At 34.6% G+C, this 24,754-nt stretch overlaps 1 protein-coding gene and 1 non-coding gene across 5 annotated transcripts in view; both read right to left on the bottom strand.

Annotated features, from left to right (window-relative positions):
* The window catches only part of Haus6 (HAUS augmin like complex subunit 6), a 44,458-nt gene that overhangs the window by 4,447 nt on the left and 15,257 nt on the right, over positions 1 to 24,754 (bottom strand). For all 4 annotated transcript variants that reach the window (XR_007105010.1, XR_007105011.1, XM_047525147.1 and 1 more), the window contains exons 8-16: positions 22,346 to 22,516; positions 20,228 to 20,421; positions 18,942 to 19,068; positions 17,712 to 17,814; positions 13,480 to 13,561; positions 6,931 to 6,997; positions 6,397 to 6,582; positions 3,793 to 3,928; positions 1,451 to 2,470 (exon numbers count right to left, since the gene is read on the bottom strand). Coding sequence is in view for 2 of the 4 variants with exons in the window: in XM_047525147.1 (XP_047381103.1) it covers positions 1,451 to 2,470; positions 3,793 to 3,928; positions 6,397 to 6,582; positions 6,931 to 6,997; positions 13,480 to 13,561; positions 17,712 to 17,814; positions 18,942 to 19,068; positions 20,228 to 20,421; positions 22,346 to 22,516 (2,086 nt within the window). In the remaining 2 variants the exon portion in view is untranslated. The remainder of the gene's footprint in view (positions 1 to 1,450; positions 2,471 to 3,792; positions 3,929 to 6,396; positions 6,583 to 6,930; positions 6,998 to 13,479; positions 13,562 to 17,711; positions 17,815 to 18,941; positions 19,069 to 20,227; positions 20,422 to 22,345; positions 22,517 to 24,754) is intronic.
* On the bottom strand, positions 7,076 to 7,206 carry LOC124965051 (small Cajal body-specific RNA 8). Its single transcript, XR_007105064.1, has one exon. It is a non-coding gene; the product is annotated as a small Cajal body-specific RNA 8 (non-coding RNA).

The raw sequence follows: 24,754 nt of genomic DNA, 5'->3' as shown, positions 1-24,754 counted from the left end.
GAAACTTTTCAAATATACTCAAGTGAAGACAATTATGATTAATCCAATATATTATCTACCAGGTTTCAATAATGATTCATGCTAATCATTATGGGTGAACTGTGAAGGTATGTGAAAATTCTAACCTAAGTAACCTTTAGAATGTGACATTTGGAAAAAAAGGTCTTTAGAGGTATAATTAGCTAAGGTGAGTTTATACTGGAGTAGGGTGGGCCATAAATTAACCGAAATTACTATGTCCATATAAGAAGAGACAGACACATAAGGGAAGAAAGTTATGAAAATGATGGAGAGCCAGACGCAATGGCACAAGCCTATAATCCAAGCAACTCGGGAGGCTGAGGCAAGAGGATTGCAAGTTCAAGGCCAGCCTCAGCAATTTAACGAACTCCAATAAGGATCTTGGTGACACCCTGTCTCAAAAAATAAGCTGGGTGTGGTGGTGCATGCCTATAATGCCAGTGGCTAGGGAAGCTGAGACAGGAAGATCATGAGATCAAAGCCAGCCTCACCAACTTAGTGAGACCTGGGTACTGAGGATTGAACCCAGATCTCATATGTTAGGCAAGCACTCTACTACTCAGCTACATCCCCAGCATTCCTAGAAAATTAATATACTGACCAACCTTTTTTGTTTCCACTTCCCATTCCCATCACCAAATTTATTTCACAGCAAATCCCAAATATTATACTATTACATAGTGATACTTAAAAGATGTCTCTAAATAATATAAAAAGGGGTTGGGGATGTGACTCAGCAGTTAAATGCTCCTAGGTTCAATCCCCATACCAAAATGAAAAAAAAAAAAAAAAAAAGTGTTTCTCAGTATTTTTAAAACCACTTTCAAGCTGGGTGCAATGGCATATGCCTGTAATCCCTGTAGCTCAGGAGGCTAAAGCAGGAGGATCGCAAGTTTAAAGGCAGCCTCAGCAAATCAGTGAGGTCCTTAAGTAACTTAGGTAAACCCTGTCTCAAAATAAAAAAGGGCTGCGTATGTGGTTCAGAAGTTAAGAACTCCTAGGTTCAAATCTGGTCACAAAAAAATACAGCTCAGTTGGTAGAGCACTTGCCTCACATGCATAATGCCCTGGGTTTAATCCTGAGCACCACAAAACAAACAAATAAATTAATTAAATAAAACCATTTTCCATTAGACAAGAAGATTTCAAACAGATTTACTTTCAGTAGTTTATATTACAAAAACAGTTAAGTTTTGAGACTTGGGAATTTTTTTATATCTTTGACCCAAACCAGTTGTAAACTATATACACATTGAAAGGGATTCTGAAAGTACCTAAAGTGAGGGTTCACTCCTTAAACTCCAAATTAAAGAAAACAGCATATTTTATCACTTTAACAACCAAGATATTGCAGCATTCGCTATGTATGATTTTTATAAAAAGTTGAAAGAAAACCAGTAAGTGATACAAAGGTCTAGTTAAATCTTACCTTTTATATTAGGTAGAAGTTCTCCAAGACTATATGGTACTGTGCTCTTCAATTTTTGCTCCACAGGAGAAAACTTAATTAGTGGTGATAGAGACCGTTTTCTTTCACCAAGGGATATGCGTAAAGATGGTTTTGTATAGTCAATGAGCAAATCGTCAGTATCCAAAAAGTTAAGCATATCATCTGCTTCCATATTTTTGGGTGAAGGGCTCGATTCTGGTTTGTGTCTTTCAAGAGCTTCAGGATTAAAGAGGTAAGATTCTTCCCTTTTCTTGGAAAGATATTTCTTCAGAGTCCCATAACTACTACTACTAGCCTGTAAATTGAAGTCTGATTCTGAAGTAGTCTGTCTTCCCACATCATCTGGAAAAATGTCACTGTACACAGGACTATTCGGTTCCAGTTTAAAATTGGCCTCTGAACTACTAGAACTATTAAGACTTAGGTGACCAACTTCTTCTGGAAGAGTTTCATGTAATATGCCAAAATCTGCATCCTTAAGACTCTTAGAACTAATTCCACTTGACAGCTGAAAAGAGTTCCATAACATAGTTTTATGTGTGGAAGGTTCATTATAAGAAGCTTGTGAGCAGTCCAGTATTTTAATATACTCCTCTTCATTTCTACCTTTCACTTCTATTCTATTGCCCACAGTAGGGGAGAATATCTCTATTTGGCTGGTTTTTGAAAGCTTGGTTGGTAAAGCTGTACATTCTAAATCTTGCTTACAAATTATTTTCTTATTTAACAAATCTGACTGATCTTCTACTGGGGATTCAGCTTTATGGCTGGTCACATGTTTCTGAGGCATATCCTTAAGGCAACATGACACTTTCTCTTCAGCCAAATGAGAATGGTCAAAATCTGAGAAAAAACTAGCCATGCTAAATTCTTGATTATGCAACACAGGTAAAGATCCTGACAATACTTCTCCATGTTCAGTATCCACTTGAATTGGTTCTGTACTTCTATTCTCTTCCACTTCAATTGCTTTTCTCCATGAGCTCCTAATTTCAGTTACTAATTAGCAGAGAGAAAAACACAATTTACTAATATTCCCAAACACAGAGCATGCAATTAAACACTTTATTTCTAGTGATAAAAATAAAGCTGATTCAGTATATGTTCCATAAATATGCTGGCTGGATGCCAAGATTCCACAAAATACCAAACTCCAACAACAAATAACTCCATATCCAACTGATGAAACACAAGTAAAAACATATAAGAAAAGACGTTCCTTAACTGTGAATATAGTTTTTACAATATATATTATTAACATGCATTAAAAAGACATTTTCTAGTCCATCTAGGCCAAGGTGTAAACTTTTTCTATAAAGGGTCAAATAGTAACATTTTAAGTTTTGCATTCATCTGATCAGTCAAAAAAGTTCAACTCTGCAACTAAAAGTAGCTATAAACAATGTGTCAAGGGAAGGGGGAGAGGAAAAGGAAAGATAGTGGAATGAATCTTCGTATGTTCACATATGAATTACCACAGTGAATCTTTTTTTTAAAAAAAAAAAGGTCAACTACTGAGCAAGTTGTGTTCATAATTTTTTTTTTTTTTTTTTAACAGAACACAGTGCAGGACCAGATTTGACTCACAGAATGTAGTTTGCTAACAACAAATCTAGGCTGTGGTTCAGCTGAACCTGAACTAAATCGGATTTAATTATTTAACCAAGATGACTTTCCTCGAGGAAAACCAGTATCAGAACTTTGTCAGCTGGGTGTAATGGCACATATCTGTAATCCCTCCAGCTACTCAAAAGGCTGAGACTGGAGGATCACAAGTTTGAGGCCAGCTTAGGCAAGACAGCAAGATACTGTCTCAACAATAAATAAATAAATTAATTAATTAATTAATGAAAAACTCTGCCTACAAATTATAGATTATAGGGGAAAAAAGGATCTGGTAATGTTTGGGGAGAGGTAAAGATCTGTACAGTTTTTGGCTAATGTGCATGGTTGCTGACTGGGAAAAAACAGCCTCTATACTTTCTAAAAATGTAGTCATATCTGAATGCAGGAGACATTTTAAAAAGTGGTTAAGTAAAATACTTTCCAGGAAAAAAATCCAAGTAACACAACAAAAACAAAACTGTGATATTATCATGGCAAATTAGACCTCTATATAAGTACATTAACATCACAAAATAATACTGATGAAAGACTGCTGTACAAGTACCCACACTGAATATCTCAATAAAATTCCCTTACATTACAACAAATAAACAGTCATTGACAACTAAGTTGAAACATACAGAACAGAGACCATAGGTCTAAGAGTTGTAATACATAAGACAGAGGAAATGGGATAGGAAGCATTATCAACTTACTTAAGTTTTCTGGAGTTCGGGGAATTTGTTTCCGTGTTAAGAAGGGGTTAGAAACTAGAGAATCAATTAGTTCCTCTAATTTTACTTCTTTTCCTTCAGAGAGCTGTGGTGAATCAGATAAAACTGCTCGGGCAACCTAAAACAGAAAAAGAAAAAATAGCCAAGTCCACTGGTCAAAACAACAAAAACTTCTTAAGAATAGTAAAAGATAAGTGCAATCCCTGCTACTCCTCTAGAGAAACTGAGGCAGAAGGATTTCAAGTTCCAGGCCATCCTGGACAAAAAAAAGAACTGGGGTTGTCTATCAGTGGTAAAGTACCACTGGGTTCAATCCTCAGTACTGAAAAATAAACAAAAATTTAAAAAATAAGCACTTCACAGTCAGCAGCTCCCTCCAAAGCAGATGGCACAAAAATAAGTAACGATGAAGCAGGTGCAGTCACACACACCTGTAATCCCAGCTACTCGGGAGTCTGACGGAAGGACTGTAATTCAAGCCTACCAGCAACTCAGGGAGATTGTCTCAAAATAAAAATTACATTAAATTAAAAGGGCTGGGGAGTTAGCTCAGTGGTAGAGAACCCCTGGGTTTAATTCCAGGTACTACACACAAAAAGCAACAATGAAACTTCAAGGTACTCTGTATAGATCATCTAGAGTGAAATAAAACACAAAACAATTTTTCAACATCTTAAATAAATAACCCAATATAAAAAAGTGTAGGTAAAGAGATTTATACTTGGGAAGATTTATTAGTAGTGTGGACAGTAATCAGAGCTACTATCTGCCACATCTTTGGACTTGACTACTCTATATCCACTCAAATGACTATTTTAAAGCAAACAGACACTTCTTATAGTCCATTTGCACAATAATATCTCTATTAACAAAAAATACATTCTGACAATATACTTCCTTGCCAAAAACCTCATTATCATATCCAAATTAGTGGACAATAGGGATACATTCTAAAATAAAGAAAATAAAGTATATGAAACAGCACTCTTTATTAACTAAATATCAATAAAACTAAAAAACAAAAAGCATGCAAATTAAAATCTCTACCCCTTGAGATCACTACAAAATAACTTCCTGAAACCATAACCAAACTAGCTCAATAAAACAGAAGGCTTCTTGGAAATAAAACACTAAATATCCCTTATCACAAATACCATTAAAAAAATTAATTTCACTGTACTTGCAGATTTTTATAAAATTTTAAGGCTTTCCTGTTCTATTACACTGCCTATCTAGTCATACTACTGCCAATCTAAACTCTAGTAACCAGAAAATGTGTTTTCCTTACACAATTAGGAAAGAAATACAAAATAAATCTGTCTATATTTTCTTTAGTGTAAAGTCAATAAAAAGAAACAACTTCAGGTGCTTTAAAGTATTTATACACTACTAAACTGGTACTCATGTTACAAACAAAAAAAATGCCTGGCATCTAGTTCTCTTATTTGAAACAATCAATGCTCATTTAGTCTGATCAGGATTAGGATAAAGGAGGTAACTCTGATACCTAAATTAATATATACTAAGTCAATTGTTTTTTTTAAATTGCAAAGGAATAAAAAGCACCTGATTATTTTCTAGTTGCTTAACCAAATTCAAATAATGCTAAGATATGTTATGGAAAACATGTACTAAAAAATATCATTAACGTGGGCTGGGGTTGTGGCTCAGCAATAGAGTGTTTGCCTCTCACGTGTGAGGCACTGGGTTCAATCCTCAGCACCACATTAAAAAAAATAAGTAATTATAAAGACACTGTGTCCATCTTACAACCAAAAAACATTTTAAAAAAAATAACATTAATGAATGAATGGCAAGTAGCTGGTGTAAGCTGAGTTCTGTAGTACTGAGCAATGGAGGTATAATGTGTTCAATTACTAGTGAAAAGCTGAATAGCATTAAGGGATAGGGTTAGCTAGGAAAACTGAGTTCATGAACAGCAATTCACATAATCACTTTCAAAAGCTTTAGGAAACACACAGAAAAAAACTCTAAATATTCTTTGTTTTAATATTCAAAAAAAAGAGGAAGTCAAGAAATAGACAACATCAATAAAATATTTAAATATCAATTTATGTAATGGTTAATCCCTAAAATACAAAAGAAGTATTATTTTTAGACTTTTGGGGATCTTTTGGTTTGGTTTGGTTTGTACTGCAGATTGAACCCAGGAGCAATCAACCACTGAGCAAGACAGCCCCAGCCCTTTTTATTTTTTGAGACAGGGCATTGCTAAGTTGCTTAAGGCCTCACTAAGATGCTGACGCTGGCTTTGAACTTGGGATCCTCCTGCCTCAGCCTCCCAAATCACTAGAATTACAGGTGTGAATCACCGCCCTGGCATTTTTATATTTTTGGATAATATTTATAGAATGGAAAGTTCTAAAACATGGATGTAATCTTAGTACATTTATAAGTAATCTATTTCTACTTAATGATGGTGTCAATTTTTCATTAACCAAGATTTTTATTATCTGTGACCTCCCTTCCCCCAACTTTCCCCAGTTACTCAATAATTAACTAATCCCAACATCACTGAGGGGAAAAAAGATATTTAAGTATACTTATCAACAGCCTCTTTCTAACCTCTTCTACCAGATGATCTTGCTCTTTTTGGAAAGGATCACTTTTTGGGGGGGCCAGAGACACTTCAAGTGCCCTAGTCTCTGTAGTCTTCGCAGTATCTAATAATGAAGAATCTTTCACTTCAAATTCTGGTATTTTCTTAGATACTGTTTCATTTTTCTCTTTGGGAATTCTCATCTCCATATCCTAAAGAAAAGAGACATGTAATATTAAAAAAATCATGGCTGATATTGAAGTTTTTTTTTTTAATTTGTTCTTTTTAGATATATTGAAGTTTTTTTCATTAAAGGTTCATGCATAATCATGAACCTAAAAAAGGCTGTTAATATTGTTATAAAATTACATGTGCACTAGCAAAGTTAAATAATTCCAACAGTCCCATTTGGCAAAAGAATGTTTAAACACAAATAGTATAAAATATACAAACACTGAGAAATTAGAAAACAGAAATTAAATTTAATAAAACTGTTATAGCAACAAAAACAATATAATTTACTACAGTCAGAATCAATTGAAAATTGTTTTAGAATATACCTTTTCAAGTAATGTGCTACTGTTTCTATCTGATGATGAAGTTGGTTGTAATAGGAAAGAGGCAGGGCTAAAAGGAAAAAACAACAAATTCAAGTTACAAGTAAAAAGAATTCCATTCACCTGATGTGTCTTAATATTTTAAAGAAACTGTATGCCCCGTATCTGTCCGTTACGATTTCACTCAATTCGTCCCGGTCATCAAAAGGCAATTTATTCTAGGGAGGTATGGTGACAAGCAGAGCAGTATTTCAGCCCAATTTGTGTATCAGCCTCCCAATTAACATTTTACATACTTGCTATATATTTTTTAAGTCAATAGCATTTTTTAAAGGGCAAAATGACCTGAAAAAAGCTTAAAAACTTGAAAAAGGCTTAAAACAGATTCAATTTACTAGAATTGCATTATTACAAGGTTTCCAGGGTCCAGATCATAGAATTTCATTTTAGTAGAGTATTTAAGATTCTTTTGATATTTCATGTCTCTAAAATCAATTTCTCATATGCTCAATATTGCTTTACTGCAAATATGTAAATATAAAGTCATGAGTTTAATTCAAAGTTTTTGCTCCCTGCAATCTGTATGTTTATTCCTTAATCTTTTAGATTCCTTGCCTAGTTGGAAGAATATTAAAAACTCATGTATATCTTCATGCTAATTATAAAATAACTTACTAATTTTAAAATCTTAAAGGAAATTGTAACTTTAAACTAACCATTTGATTTTGATCTCAAAAGATCTTTTAATTTGAAAGGCCAAAAGTTTTTTACCCTAGGTAATTTAAAAAATAGAATTACCAGAGACCACTGTCAACAGTAAGCATGTAGGTACTGTGCCTTTTCATGGCCATAAGTACAAAATTAAGAGCTTTTGCAAATAGATTCTATAGTAGCAAATATGTTTGTGTATGTGTGTATGTGTGTGTGCACTCAAACTTTTGTGGTGCTACAGATTAAACCCAGGGGTGCACTACCTGAATTATGACCCTAGCCCAACCATTTTTATTTTTTATTTTGAAACAGTCTCACTAAGTTGCCCAGGTTGGCCTCACACTTGAGATTCTCCTACCTTAGCTTCCCCAGTTGCTGGAATTACAGGTATATAATGCCACACCCAGATTAATTTTTCAAAGATTTTCAAATATGCACTCTTGGAATCTTCACTTATATTCCAAACACAATTCAAAGTGACTACAATTGTTGAAGGTTCAATTTAGCATTAACAGGATATAATCCAGATATCAAAGGTAAAGGGCTATAATGTTTCCATAAATTATACATTAAAATTATCAAAAAGCTCTCTGAAACAGGGCCAATAATCTATGGACCAATGCCATTAAGATGCCAGATTGGTTAGGGGCAGGAAGACAAGGAGACAAAGGTTTACATCCTTCCCAAAAGCAACACTCAGATAGTAGAGTGCAAGATAGTGTAATACATATGCATTAATTGATGCGTTGACCAAATCAATGAGTAAATATCATTTGAGAATAGGGTTCTTCTGTAGGTGACAACAAATGTTTCTATTTAAATCATTCTTGTGGAATCTTGTAATAGAGTACAATAGATCCGTATTTTACACCCTCCTCTCTCTCTCATTTCTGAACTGGCATTATGCTATTAGACCCACTAACATCACAACCAAAGACAATGTTAAAGCAGCCAAAACTCAGTCCTAACTCGCTATCTACTTGTCATGCTAAGCAAGGCCCATAAAATCAGCACTGTAACAGAGCAAAAGAAAGGGTATTGATCCCACCATGGCATTTATGCCAAAAGAGCAATTCCAAAAGAAAAAATGTGGCATGCTTTTTATAAGAGTTCTTTTTTTTTTTTAAGGAAGAAATCTAAATGTCTAAAAACAAATATAATGGTACAAAGCATTAAGTGGAAATTGGTTAATAAATGAACATTAAACAGATGCAGACATACACAAAACTGTTCACATTACTCATGTAAAAACTTTGTATTTTAGAACATGACAGTATCCATTCTTTGATTAGAACTAAATTTACGTGATTCTCTACAAATCCTAGAAATTGAGAGAAAAAATGTGACAAGTGATTTCATAGAAATTTTAAGCAATTTTTTTTCATTGTAATTTACCATTGTTGTTACACTATACATACACAGCTGAGAAGTCAGAAATAGAAATTTAAAAAAAGAAAGATGAGATTGGAATTTGATTCAAACACTAACAATGTTTAGCTGACATACACTTAAGATCACACTACCCTCTCTTCAAAGTTCACTAAAGGAGAAAATATAGACATTAAGGGTAAAGAACTACAGTATGATCACCACTAGAAATAACATGGAAACCTCCCAAAAATCACTGTAAAGAAAAACAGTGCCTACATTGTATAGAGAAGAAATCACCAATCCTTGAATTCCAGTTTTAGTATGTTGCAGACTCCATCAGCTTACTTTGTCAAAACCAGCAATGACATTTGTAAAGACTGTTTTGATATTTGTAAATGATAACTGCATATGAAAGGGCCAATAATACACTCTAAAATCTACATTATTCCAGGTTTTTAATTGAATAGTTATATCAACTGTATTCACATATAAATTTCCTAATAATGTAAGATGACAGCATTACAAATATAAAATTTTGAGTAAATGCTGAACTATATAGAAGAAGGGGTTTTCTTTTCATTCATCAAGCAGTCTATCCATGTTACATATGAACAAAGTACAGAGATTGAACCCAGGAGTGATCAACTTCTAAGCTACATCCCCAGCCCCTTTTCTATATTTTATTTAAAGACAGGGTCTCAATGAATTGCTTAGTTAAGCATCACTAAGTTGCTGAGGCTGGCAAAGAACTTGCAATCCTCCTTCCTTAGCCTATGAAGCCACTGGGATTACAGGCGTGAGCCACCTTGCCAGTCTCGAAAATACCTTTAACAGTAAAGAATTCTGAGCAATATGATTACTTCCACATCCTAGTAACTCAACTCCTCACAGGTCTTCTGTTCTGCAATCTAACAATAATAACCTTTCACATCCTATTAAGCATTTTACCCCTCTCATGAAAAGTCTTCCCTAGCAGAGCTTGGGGGTATATGCCTGTAAACCCAGGGACTTGGGAAGCTGAGGCAGGAGGACTGCAAGTTCAAAGATAGCCTCAGCAACTAAGCAAGGCCCTGAGCAACTCAGCAAGACCCTGTCTCAAAATAAAAAATAAATAAATAAATAAATAAATAAATAAATAAATAAATAAAAAAGGGTGAGGGGTGTAGCTCAGTGGTACTATAGCTCTGGGTTCAATCACCAGTACCATCAAAAAAAAAAAAAAAAAATCCTTTGCCTAAATACTCTTCAATATCCCAAACCTATAATTTTTTCCCCCAGTGTTGGGGCCTCACACCTTCTAGGCAAGCACTATACCACTGAGCCTTATCCTCAGTCACAAACCTATAATTTTAAAAAGTATCACAAGATAATTAAAAGATCTAGGAGATTAAAAGAGGACAAATGTGAGCATTAAAGAATATTTAATGACAACTTTTTCCTATATTAAGATACTACATTTGGAGGCTAGGATTGTGGCTCAGTGGTGAAGCGCTCGCTTAGCATATGTGAGGCACCGGGTTCAATCCTCGGCACCACATAAAAATAAATAAATAAAGGTATTGTGTCCATCTATAAAAAAAAATTTTTTTTTTTAAAGAGACTGCATTTGAACTAAAATGTTAGGGGCTGAATGTCTATCTCCTATATAGAATTGATAGTACAGCTTACTACACAATTTTTCAAAAAGGAATAAAGGTTCAATGGCATTCAGGAACAAAATCAATTTATATATTAATCTAGTATCTCCATCAATTTATAGTTCAACAAGAGACCTTAGTTGAAATATTTAATTTGCTCTCTCAAGGAAAGAAGACCAAGAAAGTAACTGAGACTGGTAAGCACCAAATACACCACTCTGGCATGCTATAAGAACATAAGGATAAAATGGGCAAGCTAATGCTTTACTATTTCTTCAACACTAGGTCTTCAGAGATTTTATTATTTTTTACTTAGGTATTCAGAAAATAACAACAAATCCAAACTTAACAATAAAGACATAAATTTTTCATAACCTTGACCTCCTGTGAACAAGAAAATTATTACAAAGCAAATGCAAATGGCTCAATTTCACACAAAAGTTTTGACTCTAGTTATAACATCCAACTTACTAATAACATTTAAAATGAAATCTACTTCATGTGAAATTTAGAATTCTTTTTTTTTTCCTGTAGTATCGGAAATTGAGCCCACGGATGCTCTACCCCTGAGCACCACCTCAAGTCCTTGTTAAGTTATTTTGAGACAGGGTCTCACTAAGTTCCCAAGCTGACTGAAGTCACCGGAATTATAGGTATGTGCCACCACACCCAGCTTAAAGAGATTTCTGGTTTAACTTTCCTCATCATTTTATTTTCATATCTGTCCCTCATCTACTCAGGGAAGGTGAACTGAAAGACACCCATTAAAGTCAAACGGCCACGTGTCATGGCACATGCCATTAGTCCCAGTAAATCAAGAGGCTGAAGCAGGAGGATTGCAATTTTGAGACCAGTCTCTGAAACTTAGGAATACCTAAGCAACTTAGCAAGATCCTGTCTAAAAACAAAATATAAAAAGGGTTAGGGATGTGGTTAGGTGGTTAAGCACCCCTGGATTCAACCCCTGATGCAAACAAACAAACAAACAAAAACAGTCAAATGGCAATCAAAAAAAAAATAATTAAATAAACAAACAGAGGAATCTGTTCAGTATGTCTTTGTTTTACTGCTCCTTATAATGCTTAATCTCAATAAAGATCAAATATATTCCCCAAGTGAATTATATACATTTAGGGATTTTGTTTTTCTCCCTTATACAACCTGGCATCAGTTTTAAGAGCCAAAATGAGAAAACAGAGAAAATGGGCAATAAAGAAACAGGACTACTCCTGAAGGAAACTGTAATAGGTTCAGGTTTTTTGTATGTTAAATTTGGGGGTTAGAGTAAATCAGAAGTCTCCCAATATTTTTTCAAAGCATGGAAAAATTTTTATCAAGTGGTTTGTCAAAAGCCTCAGTATATAATACAGATAAGTGAACAAGCCACTCACACTGAAATGGCAAACAGGTGAACCAACCAAAGTCTAAATTAGATTCAGCCACAGCAAGAGAAGTCTCAGCAGAATAGCCTGATATCTAACAAAGGAGATGACCTCAAAGGTCCCCAAATTCTTGAGTTTAGAAACTATTTACAGAAAGGTTTCCAAAAAAGTTCACACATGCACAAAAAGGCAAAAATGCCCAAACTTACATTAGATAATTTCCAAATTTATTTTTCTTCAATATTAGATAATCCCCATGAAACACAATATTTAAAGTACAGATGGAAAAAAAAAAAGTCCAAGCATCATAAATGTTGAATCTTTTCTGAAAATGTGGGTCTACAATAGAAAAATACTGCCTGGTTAAGATAGGAAATTATGTAGAAAAGTTTGGAAATTAGCTTAACATGGGGACGAAAAGTAATATAGAAAATCTTTGCTACCTGCCCCTCAGCTAAAGCATTAAAACTCCAGGATATAAAGAACTCAAAAAACACCAAAACCCGAATAACACAATCAATAAATGGGTTAAGGAACTGAACAGGCACTTCACAGAAAAAAGAAAATTGGTAAACAAATATATGAAAAAATGTTCAACATCACCAACATTAGAGAAATGCAAATTAAAACTACAATGAGATTTAATCTCACTTCAATCAAAAGGGCAATTATCAAAAATACAAGTAGCAATAAATATTGGTGAGGTTGTGAGGAAAAGGTACACTCATACATTGATGGTTGGTCTGCAAATTGGTGCAACTACTCTGGAAAGCAGTACAGAGATTCCTCAGAAAACTTGGAATGGAACCACCATTTGACCCAGTTATCTCATTCCCCTGGTATATACCCAACGGACTTAAAAATCAGCATACTACAGTGACGTTGCCACATCAATGTTTACTGCAGCTCAATTCACAATAGCTAAGTTATGGAACCAACCCAGGTGCCCTTCAACAGATGAATGGATAAAGAAAATGTGGTGCATATATGCACAATGGAATATTAGCCTTAAAGAAGAATGAAATTATGGCATTTGCAGGGAAATGGATGGAACTGGAGAATTATCATGCTAAGCGAAATAAGTCAATCCCAAAAAAAACAAAGGCCAATGTTCTCTTTGATATTTGGATGATAACACACAAAAAGAGGGGGAAGGGGAAAATGAAGTTCAGTGGATTAGACAAAGGGGAATGAAGGGAAGAGGGGAAGGAAGGCAATAGGAAAGACAGTAGAATGAATGGGATATAACTTTCCTATATTCATATATGAATATACAACCAGTATAACTCCACATCATGTAAACCACAGAATGGAATCCTAATTAGAATAAGTATACTCTGTGTGTACGTATAATATGTCAAAATATACTCTACTGTCATGTAGATTTAAAAGAAATTTTAAAAAAAAGAAAGAAAAACAGGAAGTCAATATAAATATCAAATTTGTTTTACCTGTTGGCTAGATCACACACAGCTACCAAGGTATCAATGTCTGCTTTGCAATCCTTTTCTTCATTATGTTGCTTAGGCATATCTAAAGTATAAAAAAATAGTTTACTCTTATGTTCATACATTTTAATATTCAAATATTTCTTGAAATACTAGAACCTTTTTTTAGCAGTGTTGGGGATTAAACTCAGGTCTTCACACATTAGACAAGTAGTCTATTACTAAACTACACCACTAGCCCCAGAACAACTTCTAAACACAAGAAATCAGAAAATAACATAAACCCCAATAAAAAAAGACTCATCCAATTGTTAAGGTAAAGTGATAGGCAAAAAAAGTAATAGAGAAAATCTAAATAGTAAGCTTTCATAAAAAGACTGCTACAGGGCTGGGGTTGTAGCTCAGTGCTAGAGTGCTTGCCTCAAACGTGAGGCACTGGGTTTGATCCTCAGCACCACATAAAAATAAATAAATAAAGATATTGCATCTGTCTACTACTAAAAAAATATTTAAAAATGACTGCTACATGTGCAAGGCCATGACTTTGATACCCACCAATGCAAAAAAAAACAGACGACTGAACTGAAATTCATACTAAAACAATATAACCATGTTTCCTGTTTAAGTACACAAATCATGCAATTAGCACATGCAACTAGCAAGGCCAAAAAGCTAGTGTTTAGCATATTTCAGCACAGCATTTATGCAGCAATCTATATATCTACTCATCATCTTATCACTGAATAACTATGTGCCACTACTGTACTAACAATGGGAGAAAGAAAGAAAAGATGGAGACCATGCTTCCAGAGAGTCAGTCAAGTAATAAGTGAAGTAATATACTGCTGAAGTATTATTATACAGAAGTATGTACAAAATGCAGTAAGTCAGGAGAGACACCTAGCCCAAACTGGGGAGAGGGAAGAAGGTATGAAGGGATTGTGAGAATATGGTACTGTAGCATGGGGATTATACCCTATGGTACTGGGTAGGGGGTATATACCATGGAGGCATGGAGGGAAATGAGAAAGTCAGGGCTATGTTACATAGGATTTGAAACTGCAGGGACTACTCCTCTTTCAACATGTTAGCTTCCAAAACACTTCCCTATTTGTACGTTTGTCCCAAGTATCACTGTATCAGAAGTCAGTGTAAATACTTATGTGAAGTTTTCCTTTCAATTCATCATTATTAGTATGTCATTTCTTGTTTCTGTTTTGTTTGCAGTGCTGGGGACTGAACCCAGGGCCTTGTGCATATGAGGCAAGCACTCTACCAGTTGAGCTATATCCCCAGCTAGTATGCCATTTCTTAAAATATTTTCAATACCTTCAGGCACCTACTAATTGTAATGAACTGCTAAATGCTTATACAACATCCCCAAAATAAGCACAAATACAACTCTGCTACAAAACGAGTAGAAAAATCATAAACAAAAATTGTTGCACACCACTATAAACACCATTATAGGGAGCCAGAGTTGAAACATTTACTCTAGCATGTAAGAAAGTTTGAAAGGTAAAAGCTGGTAAGCATTTCAAACTTTTCTCCCCTGAATATAAGAAGCCATTAATGTGTTTTATATCAAAAAATGAAAGGGATCATATTTACATTAAAGAAAGATCACTGATAGTCATTGTGAATATGGAACAAGTTGAATATTGGAGGCAGAATAGGTAGCTTGACAAAACTATGGAACCAACCAAGATGCCCAACAGATGAATGGATATAAATAAAATGTGGAACATATCCACAATGGAATATTACTCAGCCTTAAAGAAGAATGAAATTATGGCATTTGCAGGCAAATGGATGGAACTGGAGAATATCATGCTAAATGAAATAAGCCAATTCCAAAAAACCAAAGGCCGAATGTTTTCTCTGATAAGTGGATGCTGAAAGGTAGGGAAGGGACAGGTAGGTAGGGAAGAATGAAGGAACTTTATTGTATAGAGGGGAGTGAGGGGAGGGGTGGGGATGGGAAGTATAGTAGAATGAGACAGACATTATTACCCTGTATACATGTAAAAAAATTTTTTAAATAAAAAATTTTTTAAAAGTCAAAAAATTAGAAAAGATAGTTAGCTTGAATACAACTTCAAGTAAGAAATGATGTGTTGGGGATGTAGTTCATAGTTCAGTGGTAGAACTGTTGGCCTAACATGCATGAGGTCCTAGGTTTAATCCCTAGCACAGAAATTAAAAAAAAAAAAAAGAAAGAAAGAAGAAAATGAGAACTACATGTGAAAATAGAAAATGAGAGAATAGACAAAACAAGACATTTGAAAGATAAAAATAAACTGAACTCACAACAGAGCAAACCAGACACTAATTCTTACTCTACCATAAATACACTAGAACTGCTGAATACAGTATAAGAAAAAGAAAGGAACAACCAAAACAACAAACAAATATCAGTAAAAGACAGAAAGTCTGATCAGAATGTAAAGGTCAAACTAAGAAAGGGGGGTCTGATTAGGCAGGCAGGCAGGCTCTAGGGGCTGGACACTGAAGAATATATGCCTATTGGGCTAACAGGAAACTTTATCTCAGGCCATTCAGGCTTGGATCTGAAATGAGAGACTGCCATAAAGCCAGGATACTGCAAAAGCTGCTCTAACCTTCAAAAGGGATTATACAAATTCTGCCAAGTGGATCGGAGAGGTAGCAAGGTTCTTGCTATCTACCTAAGTAGAGGGGGGAAATGAAAGAAATTTAAAAGCTTTCCTACTCAAAAAGAATACAAAATCCAAAATTATAATGGTTACTTATAGGAATCCCAAAGACATTAACTGGTGTAATTCAAAGGAAATATCTAGATCTCTACAATAATCTACAGAGGCTATTTTATAACCCAGAGCTCCCAAGACTCCTTCAGATGTAAGGAGGTCCAATAAAGTTGAAATCATGATCAAGTGTTCTAGTAGAAAGCAAAAAATCTACTAGATAACTGGCAAGCAGAACATATAGAAGCAGAAATAAGTGAGACTGAAGACAGAAAAATTAAAAAGACAAAATCAGTGTATTTAAAATGGTTAAGCAGGCAGGTGCTAGGGTATTCAACTGTAATCCCAGCCAACTCAGGAGACTGAGGCAGGACTATCTCAAGTTTGAAGTGAGCCTCAGAAACTTAGTGAAAGTCTTAACAACTTAGTGAAACTGTCTCAAAATAAAAAAATAAAATGAACTGGGGATGTAGCTCAATGGTAAAGTAAAGCACCCCTGGGTTCAAGCTCCAGTAACAAAAAAAAAATTAGCAAAAAAAGAAACAAAAGAAACCATAATGAAAGAAGACCATTAAAAATTTTGAAAAATAAGCATAATAAGGCATCTAGATTAAATATTCATGAACATTAAATACCAAAAATAGGTCAAAAGGCAGATCAAGCCAGGCACAGTGAAGCATGCTATAACCCTAGCAACTCAATGGGAATTTAAAGCCAGCCTCAGCAACTTAGTAAGACCCTGTCTCAAAACATAAAAAGGGCTGTGGGGATGTGACTCAGTGGTCAAATGCCTCTGGGTTTCATCCCTCATACCAAAAAAAAAAAAAAAAAAAGGCAAATCACATATAACTAAAAGATAATTAGTGAACTATACAAGAAATTTTTAAGGCCAAGCACAGTGGAACATGCCTAGCAATCTGGGAGACTGAGGCAGGATCACCTGAGCTCAGAAATCAAAGGGCAGCCTGGGCAACACAATAAGAACCTATCTCAAAAAACAAAAAGAAAATAAGGACTGATATCCACATTCATCAACATGGATAAACCTTGTAAACAAAGTGAAAAACTGTGTAAGCAACAAAGAGACACCAAAAAACCTCATATTGTATGATTTTATTTATGTGAAATATTCAGAAGGAAAATTCACAGCAATAGGAAGTATATTACTGGTTGCCATAGAGTGGAAGAGGAGGAAATGGGGAGTGATTGCTTAATGGATAGGAAGTTTCCTTTTAAGATGATGAAAATGTTCTGGAACTAGATGATGGTGATGATTGCACAACTGTGAACTGACTAAATGTCACTCTGCTGGACACTTTGCAATGACTAAATGGTGAATTTTATGTTATGTACATTACCACCCAATAAAAAATAATTGGAGGAAAAAAGCAATAAATATAAAGAACTTTATAATAATGACAATAATGAAGGAGGTTTAAAAGAGAAAAAGATAAATAACCAACCTGGAAGTGAAGCAGGGTTTAAAAGAGAAAAAGATAAATAACCAACCTGGAAGTGAAGCAGGATACTGAAAAAGAATACTCCTTGTATATACTTCCTCTGACACAGGATCAAATGAAAGGGGAGTCATAGGTGGTAAAAGATCCACAGCCTTTAAACACAGAATTCACAATTTTGAAGTAAACATACTACCACAATAAAAATGATGATATACAAATGATTCTTTTCTCAACAAAAATCAAATTACAAAGTATATATTCCATACTGTTTTTAAACCAAAGAGTATAATATTAGAAACAAGGCAATTACTTTGTACTCCAGCTATGTCGCAGATATCATAGTATCTCACATGCAGTTTTTCTGGGTTTTTGTTTTGGTATTGGTTTTTCTGAAGCAGGTAACCCAGGCTGGCCTTGAACTTGTAATCCTCTTGCCTCAGCCTCCCAAGTAGCTGGGTTTACAGGCATACACCACCCCACCCACCTTGATTTTCTTTTTAATATAGCCCTCTGAATTTAAAAAAAATATTAACTATTGTGATGGGCTGACAGATCTGGCTCCATGAGAATGTTATAGGCCAGACTATAAGGGAAATGAGTAAAGAGACTCCATTTTGCTCTGAGACTCCATGTTATGTAGGAAATAAGTTTCTCCCATGGGAACACCACACCTCTGTGCCCATCATCAGTTACTTGGTGTGACGTGTTTAACAATATAAAATGACAATTCCTATGTAATGAAAAATTGTTCTCTTTTGATCTCTATTGCTCCTAACCAGTGTACCATGTAAGCAGTAATTGTGTGGTTGTTAGTAACCATTCTTTAGTTTGTACCTAGGTGACCCACTCCCCACTGCCCCCTCTGTCATTGATCTCATAATGTTAATGTGTAATTTCGAATCATAACAATAGACACTTATGATTAATGTAATTTTTGGTCTAAGAACCCCTACAACCCTGTGGTCAGGGCTGTTCTCCCAACAGCCATTTTTGGGGGCATTGTGTGAGACAGTCAGCCGGCCGGCTTAATAAAGACACTCAAATTTGGACTTCTCAGTGGTGATCGGTCTGTTCTTAAGTTGCACCCCATAACACTATAAATGACAATAGTAGCTTAATGAAAATTCTATTACATATTTAGAAAAATCACAGAAATCAAAACTTGAACTTTAGACTCAGATTCAGAGATGATAACACAGTGTTCCAAGGTTTGTAACATAGTAAATCAAAAGTTACCAAAATTAAACTACTCTCCAAAAGGCAAATGGACATTACTTACTGGTGTTGAATCTTTAATTAGACTGAAAGGAGACAAACCAAGAAATTCTTCCCATTTTTTACACCATTCTCCTTGCTTTTTAATAACAGAATGTCTTATAGTTGTGAGATCATCTTTTATTTTATACCTATGATAGCATAAAAAAAAACTTTATTCAAAACATGAATACACAAAACATGGAGTAAAATTTCAGAAAAGAGCAACAGTAGTAGGTAAGGAGAAAAAAACATAACTGAATGGTCAACCAATACAACACATATAAATCAAATAAGCTCTCAAGTGAATATTCAGAACTTAAAATACCTTTTCTCCTTTTGAAACCAAAAAGCAATCAAACATCTCCATTTATCTTAAAAATACAATTTTTTTTCTTAGCTCAAAACTTCAGTGGGAATTCTCCTCCCACATTCTGTTCTTTAAGGCAGTCTATAACTACCAGTCTTCTCAAAGACAAAAATTTTTCAGGCTACATTTGTAGTTCAGTGGTACAGTGCTTGCCTAGCACGTGTGAGGCACTGGGTCTGATCCTCAACACCACATGAAAATAAATAAAGGTATTGTGTTCATCTACAACTTAAAAAAAAAGAAATTCTTGCCAAGCACAGTGATGCACACCTATAATACCAGTGGCTCTGAAGGCTTAGGCAAGAGGATTCTAAGTTCCAGGCCATCCTTAGCAATTCAGTGAGAACTTAAGCAACTTAGTGAGATCTTATCTCAAAATAAAAAATAAAAATGGTTAGGGATGGGGCTGGGGCTGTGGTTCAGGGACAGAGTGCTTGCCTAGCATGTGTGAGGCACTGGGTTAGATCCTTAGCACCACATAAAAAAATAAGCAAATAAAATGAAGACTTGCTGTCCATCTACAACTACAAAAAAATAAATTCATTTAAAAATTTTTTAAAAAAAGGGGGAGGGGCTGAGGATATAGCTTAGTGGTAAAGTGCCTTTGGGTTAAATCTCCAGTACCAAAAAACTTTTCTGAAGCTCAGTTTATTATTATATGACATACACACATACACATACACATACACACATACACACACACACACAGGGGAGAAAAATTATTTCATAAATTATCACTCAGGGAAAATAATATATTCCATAAAGAAAACACTACATTAACTTTCTACTTCATCTGTCTCTGTGAGTTGATTACATATGTAAAAACAAAAATTTCACACTTGTTTGTCAAAGCTGAAGAGTATTATCTATACAAGAATTTTGCTGAGAAAGCCACTCTATTCCTCCCACAGTAAAATAAAAAAAAGATCTTTCTAGTGTACCTCATATGCTTCAGATCTGACAATCTTTCCCTCTGCAACTTGGTCTCTTTTTCAAGGTAGTGAAGGTCTATTGTCAATCTTGCTTGGTCAGTCTGACAACGTTCATATTTCATTATTTTCAAGACTTCATTTAACAACTGAATTACTGTTAAGAGGTTCAAATTTCCAGCCTCATAAACATTTCCTATATGCAACTAAAGATGCAAAGGTGGGAAAAGAAGTAGAAAACTATAGGTTCTTTAGAAAATAAACTGTTACATAAATACATTTATGTTTTTTACTGATACATAAAAATCTCACCTTAAATATGAGTGAAAAAATTAAACACATCCAAACATAAAACTATATACATAATTTTAATCTAACAAACATGCTATCATGCTACATTTTTATATCATGCAAAGGTTGAAAACCAGAGTAAAAGAAATCAAACAGATGGAAAGAAAAATAAAGACTGAGTAGAAAGAGCAGGTTTGGCAAAGAAATCAGGAATTCATTTTTTATCAAAAGTTAAAATCTGGCCTGGGGGTGTAGCTCAGTGGGTAGAGCACTTGCCTAGCATGTGCAAAGCTCTGGGTTCAATCCCCAGTACTAAATAAAAAGTTAAAAAAAAAAAAAAAAGTTACAAACTGATGACTCCTAAAAGCTACTTAAAAACTTGGGTCATGTTCATTTGGCCTGCACAGCTCTAGTGTATGCCCTTTTTTTAACATTACTAGAGATTGAACCCAGGGTCTCATGCATGCTATGAAGTATTCTATCACTGAACTACACCCCCAGTCCCTATTTAACAGTTCTTTTTAAATCATAAATTTCACCGGAATATTACAGTAATTTTCTCCAAAGACCTCAATACTTCCTACCTTCTCCCTATTGTACACAATTAAAGTGCTCCACATCTACTGCCTTTACAGAAATCTGAGTTTACACATCTTGATTTTTATGTACTTTGAATTTGATGGTCCTATCACGTAACCTAGAGTAAAGCTTTTCAGAGTTACAACAATATTTAATCTTTGTAATCCCTGTGTTATAATCAATATGCATGCAGTAGATGCTAAATAAGTTGTGCATACTATAAGAAAATAAACTGTCCAAATGGACTTTAGGCTAAAGGGGAGAAACTAGAAATATCAATTTGGTAATATTATTGTATGGGGAAACCATGGCATTGTTAAGAAAATACAAATAAATCTATATTGAGGAGGGAAAAAAAACAGGCATTAAAGGAACCATGGAAAACGTTTTCATTTAAAAGCTACGTAGAGATGTGCACACCTGTATTCCCAGCAATGCAGGAGGCTGAGGCAGGAAGATCACAACTTCTAGATCAACCTCACCAATTAAGCAAGGCCCTCAGCAACTTAGGGAGACCCTGTCTCAAAATAAAAAGGACTGGAAATGTAGTTCAGTGGTAAAGAGCTCTTGGGTTCAATCTCCAGAGTAAATGAATGAAGAAATAAATAACAAGAAAGCAAGCTAGACAGAGAAAAAGGAACCAATGGAAAAACACTAAGATCAGCAGGTGAAAAAAAAAAAAACAGGAAAACAGAGACACTGACATCACAACACTAAAGAAAGAGAAATGCTTAGCTGGGTGCAGCAGTGTACTACATGGGAGGCTGAGATAGGAGAATCACAAGTTCAAGGCCAGCCTCTGCAACTTAGTGAGATCCTATCAAAATAAACAACAAAAAGGGCAAGGGATGTAGCTCAGAGGTAGGACACCCCTGGGTTCATCCCCAGTACCATGGGGGTGGAGGGGAGGAATGCTTAATAGATAAAAGAGAAAAAAGATGAAGACTTAAGAGATCATTGTTCTCTTTAAGAGAATTTATAAAGAAACTAGTATAGCACCATTTACCTACTAAGTAATCCTGTCCTCTCTACACTGTGTGATGCAGGACTGTACAAAGTACAGAAAAATAAGCTGATGGTTATAAATATATACACTTTTAAAAGTACCCTCTTTATGAAGGTTTTACTAGATTTTTAATTTTAATTTAATTTTACAAAATTAAAATTTGAAAACAGTAGAAAAATATTTCTAGAAAACCAAACAATATATAAAATAATGACATGGAGTTTTTCCAAAAGTCCATAATATTAAAGGCTTACCTGACACACTTGTTTCTCTATTTTGTCAAGCAAGAGCCTTGGAATATTAATAATGACGTTAGTTCCATCTAAAGCATATTGATTAACAAGACTAAGGACTGAACTGACAACTTCTCTCTCTTTTTCCAAAACTAGGAGTGTTTCATTCACTGAAGTCCACAAAGACCGAACCTATAAAAAGAGACATAAATGAAATATGAAAGTCTACACATAATTTATAAATATAGTAAGCCAGACATGGTGATTCACACCTATAATCCCAGTGGCTCAGGAAGCTGAAGCAGGAGGATCCCAGGTTCAAAGCTAGCCTCAGCAACTCAGCAAGGCCCTAAGCAGTTTAGTGAGATTCTGTCTCCAAATAAAAAATAAAAAGGGTTGGGGATGCAGTTCAGTGGTTAAGTGCCCCTGGGTTCAATTATCGGTACCAAAAAAAAAAAAAAAAAAATTATATTAAAGAAATGTAATCGTAAATATTTGCTCACTCCTAGTTAACAAGCAAATTTCCTAGGATGATTTCTGGTGACAAAATTAAATTACTAAATTCTAATAGTTTAAAAGCATTGATATTACTTTCAAAGGGGCTTGAAAACTAAAGAATTTTTCAGAAGAATCTAGCTCATTATAATTTTCAAACAAATCTAAGAAATTGTTACACCAAGATAAAATTAGCATTTCCTGTATTCTGACATGTCATCAATCTTAATGGAGATTTTTCAGGAAAAAATAATAAAAAGCTTTTCAAGAGAAAAAAAAAACTGCTAAACATTATCTTAAGCCATTCAGATTTCAGAAAAGTTAAAATAGAAATATGCTTCTGTTAAAGGAAAAATTCTTAGACCTATATTAACCTTGGTTGACTAAAACACATGTAGAAGAATTTTCATAGGAGATTTATCAAAGTTTCAGACTAGAGGAAAAAGTTTTAATGGTTTATTGCACTGCAGTGGTGACCAGTTATTAATAATATATCATATATTTCAAAATTGCTAATAGATTTCAACATTCCCATGACAAAAAAAAATGATAAATTGGTAAGGTAATGAACACGTTAGTCACTTGACTGACTCTTTCTATAATGTACCCAAAGATCAACGTATCACCTTGTACCCCATAGAAAAGCACTATCATTATTCGTATCAATTAAAATAACAAAAGAATATTCACAGAACTTTAATTTGTAATAGTTAAAACTGGAAACAGAGGTTCATCGAGAGTGAAGATTTGACAAACTAGATACCTATGATTTGCACATTTCTTTGTATTTGTTAAATTTCAACAGAATTTTCCAAAGTAAGAAGGATATGGTAAGACATGATGACTACACCCATATTAATGTGTGTCTTCCCATGATTCAAATAAGATAATGAATATCTCGAATTAAAGTGCTGCATAACAAGGTAAAGTTGGCCCCAAACAAAGACTTGGTTGGTGGCCTGGTGGTCTCACAGGATGGGTTTCCCTCCTAATTCATAATCATCCAGTAACTGGTTTTCAATTTTTTCAAGTCTAGAATTTTGTCTTATCAAAGTCCAAGTTGATGGACTCAGGGAAAATGAACATTAACCACATTCAGGACACAATGATGTAAAATATTATGCTTCATACCGACCTATTAAATTTACAATCAGATATACTGCATTCAGTAATAAGAACGTTCCTATTCACTAAACTGAAAGATCTATGAAGAAAGTGACTTTGCCCGCATTCTTCAATGTCCTAGCCCTAATATCTAGAAGATGCCTGGTATATAGCAGGTGACCAATAAACACTCACTGGCCTGCTCGACTGCACATTACCTATAATCCCAGCAACTCAGGAGGCTAAGGCAGAAGGATCACAAGTTCAAGAGGCAATTTAGCAAGGCTTTCCACAACTTAGTGAGACCCTGATTCAAAATAAATAAAAATGGTTGGGGTTGTGGCTCAGTAGTAAAGAGCCCCAGTACCAAAAAATAAATAAGTAAATAAAGAAGCACTCACTGAATGATTATTTCCTGAGGAGGGCACTAACCTTTTCTGCTGACAAAGTACCTAGGAAGCCAAATTAATACCCAAAGCAGCTTGAAAATCATGGAATCAAAATAGAGCTTGAGAGAGATTCGTCCAAGCAAAAAGAAAACACCCTGAGCCCACATTAAAGCCAACTTCTGGTTGCCTCAGATACTTTGCATTTTCCAGATTCCTCCCTCCTGCCAAGTTGTCCTCAGTTTGACTTCTCATTTTTCCTAAACTGACCATCTTCCTTCAGTTAACTTATTTTATTTAGTTAAATTAATATCAGGGATTAAGTTATAATCAAGCAGAACTTTTCTTGCTGGAATGAAGACTTTAAATTCATTATTTAAAACAATTTCTGTGTGTCTTTTTTTTTTTTTTTTTGCGGTGCTGGGGATCGAACCCAGGACCTTAT

Source organism: Sciurus carolinensis, chromosome 14 (genome assembly GCF_902686445.1).
Source record: "Sciurus carolinensis chromosome 14, mSciCar1.2, whole genome shotgun sequence".
Classification (NCBI taxonomy): domain Eukaryota; kingdom Metazoa; phylum Chordata; class Mammalia; order Rodentia; family Sciuridae; genus Sciurus; species Sciurus carolinensis.
The sequence above is the reverse complement of the archived record's forward strand: the minus strand, read 5'-3'. Positions and strand labels throughout refer to the sequence as shown.